Here is a 13,007-nt window from a genome sequence, read left to right as displayed (position 1 = left end):
TATTTTTTTTTTTTTTTTTAAAGTTTTTTTTCCTGGATAACCCCTTTAATCCTGGGTAACTCCTGTAACCAATGCAAGTCCTAAACGCCTGGGTAACGGGTGAATTCATATGTTGTGTAACTGCTGCGGATTCGTGCTGGTAAAAAACTGCAGTGAATTAAAGCGCAACCTATGTCCAATGCGATTTTACAATTCCACAAGCTGCGGAAATTTATCTGCATGTCACAAGTTCCAAAGGGGAGAAATCTGCAAAAATAAAAAAAATTCACATGTAACTTTAAAACTGTGTAAAGATCTTCTGCATGAGGCCATAAAGATTAGAGTTTTCAGCCAAATCTGCCGATTTTTGAGGGATCGGTCAATTAGCTCATTTGTATTGGAAGATGTCGGGGGAAAGAACAGTTGGCTGAACAAGCCTGATCCCTTGGGTCTCGGGGAATTCCTATAGTCCTTATCTATATTTGCCATATACTGGCACGCACAGCTCAGCTGGGCACGCATGTATTCATTTTGGGGATAGAAATTTATATATAAACATATACATACACACACACACATACACACATAAATCCACTACTAGAAACCACTACCAGTGTCTTTCTTCAATCCATCCATACAGAGTGCATGCACGCCCAGCTGAGCCGAGCATGCATGTGTAAGAGGAATATAGGGAGAGAGTCTAAAACTTGAGGCCAGCTTTATCTTTGCAATGTAACGTTGTAGGCCAGTGGTCTCCTAAGTGTTGACCTCCAACCGTTTCAAAACTACAACTCCCAGCATAGTTTTGCAACAGCTGGACATCCCCAGTTTGGAGTCCACTACACTAGACGTAAAAAAAAAAAAAAAATAAATAAAAAAAAAATTGACAGCAAGCAGAGATATCGAAAAATATAGGTTGGCATTGTACCATCAATAACATCTTGCCGACGCGCAGAACCCCTGTAAACCACTTGCGGCCCTGTGACGATAATCTATGCCAGTGGTCTTCAACCTGCAGACCTCCAGATGTTGCAAAACTACAACTCCCAGCATGCTGGGAGTTGTAGTTTTGCAACATCTGGAAGTCTGCAGGTTGAAAACCACTGATCTATGCCATAGACAGCTGTTGGCACAATAATGAATTCTCCATGAATGCTCAAAAACAGCTAAACCAGTGTTTCCCAACCAGGGCGCCTCCAGCTGTTGCAAAACTACAACTCCCAGCATGCCCGGACAGCCGTTGGCTGTCCGGGCATGCTGGGAGTTGTAGTTTTGCAACAGCTATGGACACGCTGGTTGGGAAACACTTATCTAGAATAGTAAGGTTGCTTTCACACTATATAAAATGTATCCGTTTTAAAGATCCGTTCAATGTCCTGTTATAAAAACCCTGTAAATCGGCCGTTAGAAAATCCCATTATAGTCTATGGGATTTTTAAGTTATCCGTTTTAACCCTTTATAGCCAGTTATTAATAATGGACGTTATTTTGTATGGGGAGAATGAACGGAAGAAATAGTGCATGCGCTATTTCTCCCGTTACAATCTTCCGTCACAAAATAACATCCGTTATTATAAACGGGCTATAACGGGTTAAAACTGATAACGAAAAAAATCCCATAGACTATAATGGGATTTTCTAACGGCCCTATGGGATTTTGTAAAAGGAGGATTTTCAGTGTTTTTATAACTGAACATTGAACGGATCTTTTAAACTGTTAAATTATATATAGTGTGAAAGCAGCCTAAACTTCAACTTTTAACTTTAACTATTGCATGCCCTGACAGCTGGAGGTCCACAGTTTGGAGACTACTGGTCTAGGCCATAAAGAAGACCCCCGCATTGGAGCAGCCACCTTAAAGGGGTTATCCAGGAAAAATAAAAAATAAAATTCTATACCAACTGGCTCCAGAAAGTTAAACAGATTTGTAAATTACTTCTATTAAAAAATCTTAATCCTTTCAGTACTTATGAGCTTCTGAAGTTAAGGTTGTTCTTTTCTGTCTAAGTTCTCTCTGATGACACGTGTCTCGGGAACCGCCCAGTTTAGAAGAGGTTTGCTATGGGGATTTGCTTCTAAACTAGGTGGTTCCCTAGACACGTGTCATCAGAGAGCACTTAGACAGAAAAGAACAACCTTAAAGGGGTAGTCCAGTGGTGAAAAACGTATCCCCTATCCTAAGGATAGGGGATAAGTTTGAGATCGCGGGGGGGCCGACCGCTGGGGCCCCCTGCTATCTCTCTGTACGGGGGCCAGGCTCTTCGGCCAGATAGCGGGTGTCGACCTCCGCACGAAGCGGCGGCCGACACGCCCCCTCAATACATCTCTATGGCAGAGCCGGAGATTGCCGAAGGCAGCGCTTCGGCTCTGCCATACAGTTATATTGAGGGGGCGTGTCGGGCGCCGCTTCGTGCGGAGGTCGACACGCCCCCTTCCCGCGGGCTGTCGGGGCTCCGTACAGGAGATCGCAGGGGGCCCCAGCGGTCGGACCCCCCGCGATCTGCAACTTATCCCCTATCCTTAGGATAGGGGATAAGTTGTTCACCACTGGGTCCCCACTGGACTACTACTTTAACTTCAGAAGCTTATAAGTACTGAATGGATTAAGATTTTTTCATAGAAGTAATTTACAAATCTGTTTAACTTTCTGGAGCCAATTGATATATAGAAAAAAAAAGTTTTTTTTCCTGGATAACCCCTTTAAATTTGTATATAAATGTATACAGCATAGAAACAAAGTTTCCCATATCAAACGCACTTCATCGCTTTCTGGCTGCTGCAAAACTACAACTCTCATCCTGCCCCACTATGGAGAACAGTCTCTGGTTCCAGTCAGCATGAATGGAGAATTGTTCTGAATATAGATCTGAAGAAGAAGGCGGCGGTAGAAAAATTAAACAGGATTAAAAAAAAAAAAAATTTTTTTAAAGTGCACCCCCCCTCCTCCAGAATGTCACCTTCCATTACGTGAGAAATGCAACTGCAGCAACATATCTGTCACCCGGAGGATTTGCGCTCGGTGTTTGCCTATAGCCGGCCACCTGCTTACACCACTTAGAGCCAGATACTCTATCAAACGTTCCACTTCCAGCTGTTTATAATGTATACTATTAGGGCGACCCAGGCATTCGGCCATTACTTGCGCCAATACGCGGGCACATTACTTGCATGTCAAGCTCAGCAAATGTAAGGGGTGGAGGGGGGAGGGCGCACATCATAAGACAGCAATACGGTCAATAAAGGTTGGGTTTCAGAGCTGCACATGGAGGGCTGTCCTGAAATGCTCTGCCATCAGCCACAGGAGCGGGCAAGCGCAGGGTTAATGCAGTACGGACATCTGGGTGTCTGGCAGGGGCTTCCCCCCCCCCCCAATCTATAGTAATGGACACCACTGAATTGGTGACTTTGTGGCTCCACAATTTTGTATTATATCATATAAAAAATAAACGCTTTATATTGTATACCATCGTGCCCTAACTTTCAGCTGTTGGTGCATGATGGGAGTTGTAGTTTGGCAGCACCAAAGCAAACCGAAAAGGTCAGGTGCCGAAAATAGACTTTTTAGTTGCAAAAGTAGTCAGCGCATTAACCTATAGATACATGTACCATTCCTCTAATGCAGCGTTTTCCAACCAGGGTACCTCCAGCTGTTGCAAAACTACAACTCCCAGCATGCCCGGACAGCCGTTGGCTGTCCGGGCATGCTGGGAGTTGTAGTTTTGCAACAGTATTCAGAACATTAACCTATAGATATATGCACCATTCCTCTGATACAGCGTTTCCCAACCAGGGTGCCTCCAGCTGTTGCAAAACTTCAACTCCCAGCATGCTGGGAGTTGTAGTTTTGCAACAGCTGGAGGCACTCTGGTTGGGAAACCCTGGCACCACATAACATAATGGGATTTTCTCAGTTCAGAGCCAAAGTGCTGCTGCGATGGGTGAAGGCTGCAGGAAGACGCAACAAAACGTAAAGTAGGATTAATGCGTTAACAGTGAGTTTACTTGACTGACTGGGCATGCTGAGAGTTGTAGTTTTGCAACATCTGGAGGGCCACAGCTTGGTGACCCCCTTCTCTAATAAAATAAATATAATTACTGCCAGACACACAACCCATATACAGCAACAAGGTTGAAGGAAGACTCAACAAAACACAGGATTGATGCAATAAACAGCAAATCTATGGTGACTATGGGATGTACACTGTGGTGACTATGGGATGTACACTGTGGTGACTATGGGATGTACACTGTGGTGACTATGGGATGTACACTGTGGTGACTATGGGATGTACACTGTGGTGACTATGGGATGTACACTGTGCTACACGTCTCATGTATGACCTAAAACTGATCCCAAATGTGACCCTCATCCACAGGTACATAAAACCATGACCCCCCCCAGGACTAAGCAAACACGTATATATGTACAGCCCCCCGATAGGACATGTGTATCAGGAGTATACAGCTCAGGGACACAGTATACAGCACACAGACCTCATAGGCATTACACAAGAATGTGGAAAGTAAAAGTTTAGGAAACGGCGATTGTGTGCGCGCTCCCAACATGTGATCCGGTGTATAGTGCATACAGCTCATCTACTGGAGATCTATTACATTACCTTGGGCGAACGCCCCCCAGGCAGATCTCCTACATGATGCCAGTAAGTAGGCTGTATGTGACTTACATGATCCCAGTATACAGCGCACACAGATCTCTCATGATCCCAGTATACAGCGCACACAGATCTCTCATGATCCCAGTATACAACGTACACAGATCTCTCATGATCCCAGTATACAACGTACACAGATCTCTCATGATCCCAGTATACAGCGTACACAGATCTCTCATGATCCCAGTATACAGCGTACACAGATCTCTCATGATCCCAGTATACAACGCACACAGATCTCTCATGATCCCAGTATACAGCGCACACAGATCTCTCATGATCCCAGTATACAGCGCACACAGATCTCTCATGATCCCAGTATACAGCGCACACAGATCTCTCATGATCCCAGTATACAGCGCACACAGATCTCTCATGATCCCAGTATACAGCGCACACAGATCTCATGATCCCAGTATACAGCGCGCACAGATCTCATGATCCCAGTATACAGCCCGCACAGATCTCATGATCCCAGCATACAGCCCGCACAGATCTCATGACCCCAGTAAACAGCCCGCACAGATCTCATGATCCCAGTATACAGCGCACACAGATCTCATGATCCCAGTATACAGCGCGCACAGATCTCATGATCCCAGTATACAGCGCACACAGATCTCATGATCCCAGTATACAGCGCACACAGATCTCATGATCCCAGTATACAGCGCGCACAGATCTCATGATCCCAGTATACAGCGCACACAGATCTCATGATCCCAGTATACAGCGCGCACAGATCTCATGACCCCAGTATACAGCCCGCACAGATCTCATGACCCCAGTAAACAGCCCGCACAGATCTCATGATCCCAGTATACAGCCCGCACAGATCTCATGACCCCAGTATACAGCCCGCACAGATCTCATGACCCCAGTATACAGCCCGCACAGATCTCATGATCCCAGTATACAGCGCACACAGATCTCATGCACAATCGCCGACTATAAAATCTGATAGGATCCCAGTATACAACGTACACAGATCTCTTATGATCTTAGTATTCAACGTACACAGATCTCTCATGATCCCAATACACAGTGTGCACCGATCTCATACACTATCACTGACTATAGAATCTGACATACATAGAACCCTCACCCCCCCCCCCAGTGTACAGTGTGCACAGATCTCACATGATCCCAGAATACAGTGTGAACAAATCTTACATGATCATAGTTTACAGCGCATATATCTCCCAGTATGTGGATTGCACAGATCTTACATGACCCCGGTATACAGATCTCACATGACCCCAGTATACAGATCTCACACACGATCCCTGAATGTACAATCGCCAATCACTGTGTATTGCGTGTGCACAGATCTCTACCTGATCACAGCATATAATATGTAGAGTGTACAAAGATCTCCTACATGATCCTAGTGTACAGTGTATACAGATCTCTACCATGATCCCTGCACATAGTGTGGAGCTCACCTACATGATCCCTGTATACAATGTAGACAGATCCCTCACACGATCCCTGTATACAATGTAGACAGATCTCTATACAGTGTGCAGACTGGACTCTGGTGTACAGCATGTAGATCTTACTTGGTGATCTCTGTATACAGGATGTAGCTTCCCTGTATGATCACTGTATACAATATTCACATCTCTCCTCTGATCCCTGAATACCTCGTGCAAATCTACTAATCAGATCCCAGGGTGTAGTGTGTAACACACCAAGTAGATCTTTTACATGATCCCCTTTTAAAAAAGTAAATCCCTTCCACGCTCCGTGTGTTCAGTAAGTAGATCTCTTAAATGGCCCCTGTATCCAGTAAATAGTAGATCCCTTCCACAATCCCTGTATACAGTGAATAGATCTCAGTGATCCCTGTACAGTCAGTAGATCTTATATGATTCCATTTACAGTAGTGTGCACTATATGCAGATCCCTACACACAGCAATTTGATCTAACATAACTCTGCACGCAGTAGTGAGATCCCTGTACACAGTGAGTAAGTCTCTTCTATGATTTAGATATATAATGAGGTCTCATGATCCCCCCACAGTGATATATCTAGTGGATCCCAGTACAAAGTGAGAACTCACATGATCCCTGTATACAGCATGTAGATCTCTTCCACAATTCCCTATACAGTGATTTGATCATTGTAGACAGTAAGATCTCTTAGATAATTCTATATACAGTAACTAGATCATTGTACAAAGTAAGAAGATCTCTAATGATCCTGTATACAGTGATTAGATCTCTCTATTCCGATATATCAGTGGTCCCAACCAGGGTGCCTCCAGCTGTTGCAAAACTACAACTCCCAGCATGCCCGGACAGCCAAAGGCTGTCCGGGCATGCTGGGAGTTGTAGTTTTGCAACACCTGGAGGCACCCTGGTTGGTAAACACTACAATATTATATATATATATACACTCTAAGATCTCATGATCCCGCAGTGATCGCTCTAGTGGATCCCAGTATATACAGTAAGATCTCTTACATGACCCCTGTATACAGTAACTAGATCACTGTACAAAGTATGTAGATCTCTTTCATGATTCTGTATACAGTTATTAGATCTCACAATTCCAATACATCATAAAAACTTATGATCTCTAGTGGATCCCAGTATACAGTAAGTAGATTTCTTACATGACCCCTGCATAAAATAAGATCTTACATTATCTTGCATAGAGTAGATCCTGGTACACAGCATGTGGATCTCTTCCATAATTTTGATATATCGTGAAATCTCATGATCCCCGTCCACACACTGAGCAGGTCCCTGTACACAGCAGATCCCTGTATACACACTGACCAGATCCCTGTACACAGCAGATCCCTGTATACACACTGACCAGATCCCTGTACACAGCAGATCCCCGTATACACACTGACCAGATCCCTGTACACAGCAGATCCCCGTATACACACTGACCAGATCCCTGTACACACACTGACCAGATCCCTGTACACAGCAGATCCCCGTATACACACTGACCAGATACAGTACCCGTATACAGTAGATCCCCTTACACACAACGTAGATCCCCGTACACACACTGAGTAGATCCCCGTATACAGTAGATCCCCGTACACACCGTAGATCCCCTCACACGTGCACACTGATCTCTCACCTGACGAGCAGGAGATGAGGAACACGGCTATGGCCAGCTTGGTGGCGGCTCCCATGGCTCGGGATAGATCCACACGGCACAGTAGTAATGGCGGTAATAGTATGGCGGAGGACGGGGAGCGGAGCGGGGCCGGTCACCAGCCGGAAGGCAGAGTGAGGAGCAGCAGCAGCCGGGAGAGCGGGGCCCCCATGTCCCGGGGGTGGCGGGCAGAAGACGGCCACTACTGTGTATAAAGCGGGTAACGGCGGAGGACGGGAGAGGCTGCTCTGGGTGCACGGTCACAGGCCTGTCCTCCCCCCCGTCCGGTCACTGTCTCCGGTGAGGCCGCTCAGTGCCCGCGCTCCGGCCTACAGGACGCCTCCTCCTCCTCACGCTGAGTCCTCTCATCGCTGCCCATTCAGCCGCACGGAGCTCGGGCCAAGATGGCGGCGCCGAACGATTGTTTTTGTTTTCTCGCCTCCTCCTCCGCGACTAACAGCCAGGGCGGGGCCGGGCGGCTCAGAGCTCTGCGTGACTGACGAGGACGATGGCCAATCAGAACTGACAGTGGGCGTGGCTTACGGATGCCGTCCTATAAGGGGGGGAGAATTTGAGAGGTAGGTCCAGGAAGAGGCGTGGTTCGGAGGGGGCGCAGTGACGGTTTAGCAGGGGCGTGGTTTTGGGGGGGGGGGGGGGGGACGTAAAAAAATATAGTTGGAGCCGCGGTGACAGGGGAGATAGCGCTGCTGGGACACAGGGGCTCGGATGCAATGCCTCTAATAGACGCTGGGGGCGCCAGAGGTGTGCAGTGAATAGCATTGATTAGATGGTGACCACAACACATGTCAAGGAGTGGACTGGATCAGTCATAGATGGGGAAGCAGGAAAACTGAGCAAGCACAAGGATCGGAGTGACTGTGATAAGGGCCAAGTCCAGGCTAGTGCTGCTGATCCCATAGAAGACTGCTGAAAAACCTCCTGCTGGCTATGATAGGTGTCAGTTCACACAGGACATTGCGTCCTGCTTTGAAGGGGTCCTGCAGATGTATAGAGCGTCCATGACCACTGTCCGCCATAGAAAGTGTCTGCAATGGGCATTACGGACTGGAGCAATGAAAGAAGGCAGCCTGTATGATCATTATACTGCAAAACCACAACTATCCCTTAGTATAGGGCAGTGTTTCCTAACCAGGGTGTCTCCAGCTGTTTCAAAACTACATCTCCCAGCATGCCTGGACAGCCTACAAAACCACAACTATCCCTTAGTATAGGGAAGTGTTTCCTAACCAGGGTGCCTCCAGCTGTTTCAAAACTACAACTCCCAGCATGCCTGGACAGACTGCAAAACCACAACTATCCCTTAGCATAGGGCAGTGTTTCCTAACCAGGGTGCCTCCAGCTGTTGCAAAACTACAACCCCCAGCATGCCCGGACAGCCTGCAAAACCAAAATGATCCCTTAGCATAGGGCAGTGTTTCCTAACCAGGGTACCTCCAGCTGTTGCAAAACTACAACTCCTAGCATGCCTGGAGAGCCTGCAAAACCACAACTATTCCTTAGCATAGGGCAGTGTTTCCAACCAGGGTGCCTCCAGCTGTTGCAAAACTACAACTCCCAGTATGCCCAGACAGCCTGCAAAACCACAACTATCCCTTAGCATAGGGCAGTGTTTCCAACCAGGGTGCCTCCAGCTGTTGCAAAACTACAACTCCCAGCATGCCCGGACAGCCTGCAAAACCACAACTATCCCTTAGCATAGGGCAGTGTTTCCCAACCAGGGGGCCTTCAGCTGTTGCAAAACTACAACTCCCAGCATGCCCGGAGAGCCTGCAAAACCACAACTAACCCTTAGTATAGGGCAGTGTTTCCCAACAAGGGTGCCTCCAGCTGTTGCAAAACTACAACTCACAGCATGCCCGGACAGCCTGCAAAACCACAACTATCCCTTAGCATAGGGCAGTGTTTCCTAACCAGGGTGCCTCCAGCTGTTGCAAAACTACAGCTCCCAGCATGCCCGGACAGCCTGCAAAACCAAAATTATCCCTTAGCATAGGGCAGTGTTTCCTAACCAGGGTGCCTCCAGCTGTTGCAAAACTACAACTCACAGCATGCCCGGACAGCCTGGAAAACCAAAATGATCCCTTAGCATAGGGCAGTGTTTCCTAACCAGGGTGCCTCCAGCTGTTGCAAAACTACAACTCACAGCATGCCCGGACAGCCTGCAAAACCAAAATTATCCCTTAGCATAGGGCAGTGTTTCCTAACCAGGGTGCCTCCAGCTGTTGCAAAACTACAGCTCCCAGCATGCCCGGACAGCCTGCAAAACCAAAATGATCCCTTAGCATAGGGCAGTGTTTCCTAACCGGGGTGCCTCCAGCTGTTGCAAAACTACAACTCACAGCATGCCCGGACAGCCTGGAAAACCAAAATGATCCCTTAGCATAGGGCAGTGTTTCCTAACCAGGGTGCCTCCAGCTGTTGCAAAACTACAACTCACAGCATGCCCGGACAGCCTGGAAAACCAAAATGATCCCTTAGCATAGGGCAGTGTTTCCCAACCAGGGTGCCTCCAGCTGTTGCAAAACTACAGCTCCCAGCATGCCCGGACAGCCCGGAGGCACCCTGGTTAGGAAACACTGGGATAGGGTATAATTTGTCCTGCACCAAAATACTCTAACAATTATTTACAACATTACAGTGAGGCCACGCCCCCTCCCTTTGAGAGGAATTCAGACTAGTGAGCTAAATTAAAAGTGTAATAAAAAATAAAGGTGCTAGACACATAAAAATTAGATGTACATGGTCAGGATTAGGTGCTGACTAGAGATGAGCGAACTTACAGTAAATTCGATTCGTCACAAACTTCTCGGCTCGGCAGTTGATGTCTTATCCTGCATAAATTAGTTCAGCTTTTAGGTGCTCCGGTGGCCTGGAAAAGGTGGATACAGTCATAGGAGACTCTTTCCTAGGACTGTATCCACCTTTTTCAGCCCACTGGAGCTGACGACTTTTTGTTAAAGTTGGATGTGTAAATAAATTTTTCTTTTTTTTTTTTTTTCACTAAAATGCTGGTTTTCCCCCAAATGTTACATTTTTATAAGGGGTAATAGGAGAAAATGCCCCCCAAAATTTGTAACCCCATCTCTTCTGAGTATGGAAATACCCCATGTGTGGACGTCAAGTGCTCTGCGGGCGCACTACAATGCTCAGAAGCGAAGGAGTCACATTTGGCTTTTGGGAAGCTAATTTTCCGGAATTGTTTTTTTGGGGGCATGTCGCATTTAGGAAGCCCCTTTGGTGCCAGAACAGCAAAAAATAAAAAAAAATAAAAAAACACATGGCATACTATTTTGGAAACTACACCCCCTCAAGGAACGTAACAAGGGGTACAGTGAGCCTTAATACCCCACAGGTGTTTGACAAATTTCCGCTAAAGTTGGACATGAAAATGAAAAATTAGATTTTTTTTCACTAAAATGCTGGTGTTACCCCAAATTTTTCATTTTCACAAGGGGTAATAGGAGAAAAAGCCTCCCCAAATATGTAAACCCCATTTCTTCTGAGTATGGAAATACCCAATATGTGGATGTAAAGTGCTCTGCGTGCGAACTACAATGCTCAGAAGAGAAAGAGTGCCATTGAGCTTTTGGAGAGAGAATTTGGTTGGAATAGAAGTTGGGGGACGTGCATTTACAAAGCCCCCATGGTGCCAGAACAGTGGACCCCCCCACATGTGACCCCATTTTGGAAACTACACCCCTCACATAATTTAATAAGGGGTGCAGTGAGCATTTACGCCCCACTGGCGTTTGACAGTTCTTTGGAACAGTGGGCTGTGCAAATGAAAAATAAAGTTTTTCATTTTCATGGGCCACTGTTCCAAAAATCTGTGTGACACCTGTGGGGCGTAAATGCTCACTGTACCCCTTATTACATGATGTGAGGGGTGTAGTTTCCAAAGTGGGTTCCACTATTCTGGCACTATGGGGGCTTTGTAATCAAAAATGGCCTTCAATTTCAGACACATTCTCTCTTCAAAAGCCCAATGGTGCTCCTTCTATTATAAGCATTGTAGTTCGCCCGCAGAGCACTTTACATCCACATATTGCATATATTCTTACTTAGAAGAAATGGGGCTACAAATTTTTGGGGGATTTTTCCTATTCTCCCTTGTGAAAATGAAAAATGTAGGGTAACACCAGTATTTTAGTGAAAGAATAATTTTTTTTCATTTTCGCATCACACTTTAACGAAAATTCGTCAAACACGTGTGGGGTGTTAAGGCTCACTATACCCCTTGTTACATTCCGTAAGGGGTGTAGTTTCCAAAATGAGGTCACATGTGTTTTTTTTTTTTTTTTTTTGCGTTTGTCAGAACCACTGTAAAATCAGCCACCCCTGTGCAAATTACCAATTTAGACCTCAAATGTACATAGTGCGCTCTCACTCCTGAGCCTTGTTGTGCACCCACAGAGCACTTAACGCCCACATATGGGTTATTTCCGTACTTAGGAGAAATTGCGTTACAGATTTTGGGGGGCCTTTTTTCCCTTTTACCGCTTGTGAAAATTAAAAGTATGGGGCAACACCAGCATGTTAGTGTAAAAAATTACATTTTTTTTTTAACACTAACATGCTGGTGTAGACCCCAACTTTACCTTTTTCATAAGGGGTAAAAGGAGAACAAGCCCCCCAAAATTTGTTGGCCAATTTCTCCCGAGTACGGAAATACCCCATATGTGGCACTAAACTGTTGCCTTGAAATACGACAGGGCTCCGAAGTGAGAGAGCGCATTTGAGGACTAAATTGGGGATTTGCATCCGCCACCAAAATACCCTATGCCAGTGTTTCCCAAACAGGGTGTCTCCAGCTGTTGCAAAACTCCCAGCATGCCTTGACAGTCAGTGGCTGTCCGGCAATACTGGGAGTTTTTGTTTTTCAACAGCTAGAGGCTCCGTTTTGGAAACAGTGCCATACAAGAAGTATTTTTTGTATGTATATGTAGTGTTTTACTTTTTATTTTGTGTAAGTGTAGTGTAGTGTGTTTAGGGTACAATCACATAGGCGGGGGTTTACAGTGAGTTTCTCACTGGGAGTGTGAGCTGCGGCAGAAAATTTGCTGCATCTTAAACTTGCAGCAGAAAACTCACCTTAAATCCCTGCCCGTGTGACTGTACCCTGTAAAGTCACATGGGGGGGGCAAACCTTCAGCTGTTGCAGAACTACAACTCCCAGCATGCACTGACAGACCATACATGCTGGGAGTT

The 13,007-nt window shown here is 46.2% G+C and overlaps 1 protein-coding gene across 2 annotated transcripts in view; it reads right to left on the bottom strand.

The window, feature by feature from the left end:
* The window catches only part of ACVR2A (activin A receptor type 2A), a 92,252-nt gene extending 83,963 nt beyond the window's left edge, over positions 1 to 8,289 (bottom strand). The window contains exon 1 of one of the 2 annotated variants that reach the window (XM_056535121.1): positions 7,761 to 8,289. In XM_056535121.1, the coding sequence (XP_056391096.1) occupies positions 7,761 to 7,815 (55 nt within the window). In that variant the 5' untranslated portion in view covers positions 7,816 to 8,289. The remainder of the gene's footprint in view (positions 1 to 7,760) is intronic. The other variant, XM_056535122.1, reaches the window with a different exon arrangement.
* Positions 8,290 to 13,007: the final 4,718 nt, after the last annotated feature.

Source organism: Hyla sarda, chromosome 8 (assembly GCF_029499605.1).
Source record: "Hyla sarda isolate aHylSar1 chromosome 8, aHylSar1.hap1, whole genome shotgun sequence".
Taxonomy (NCBI): Eukaryota; Metazoa; Chordata; class Amphibia; order Anura; family Hylidae; genus Hyla; species Hyla sarda.
The sequence above is the reverse complement of the archived record's forward strand: the minus strand, read 5'-3'. Positions and strand labels throughout refer to the sequence as shown.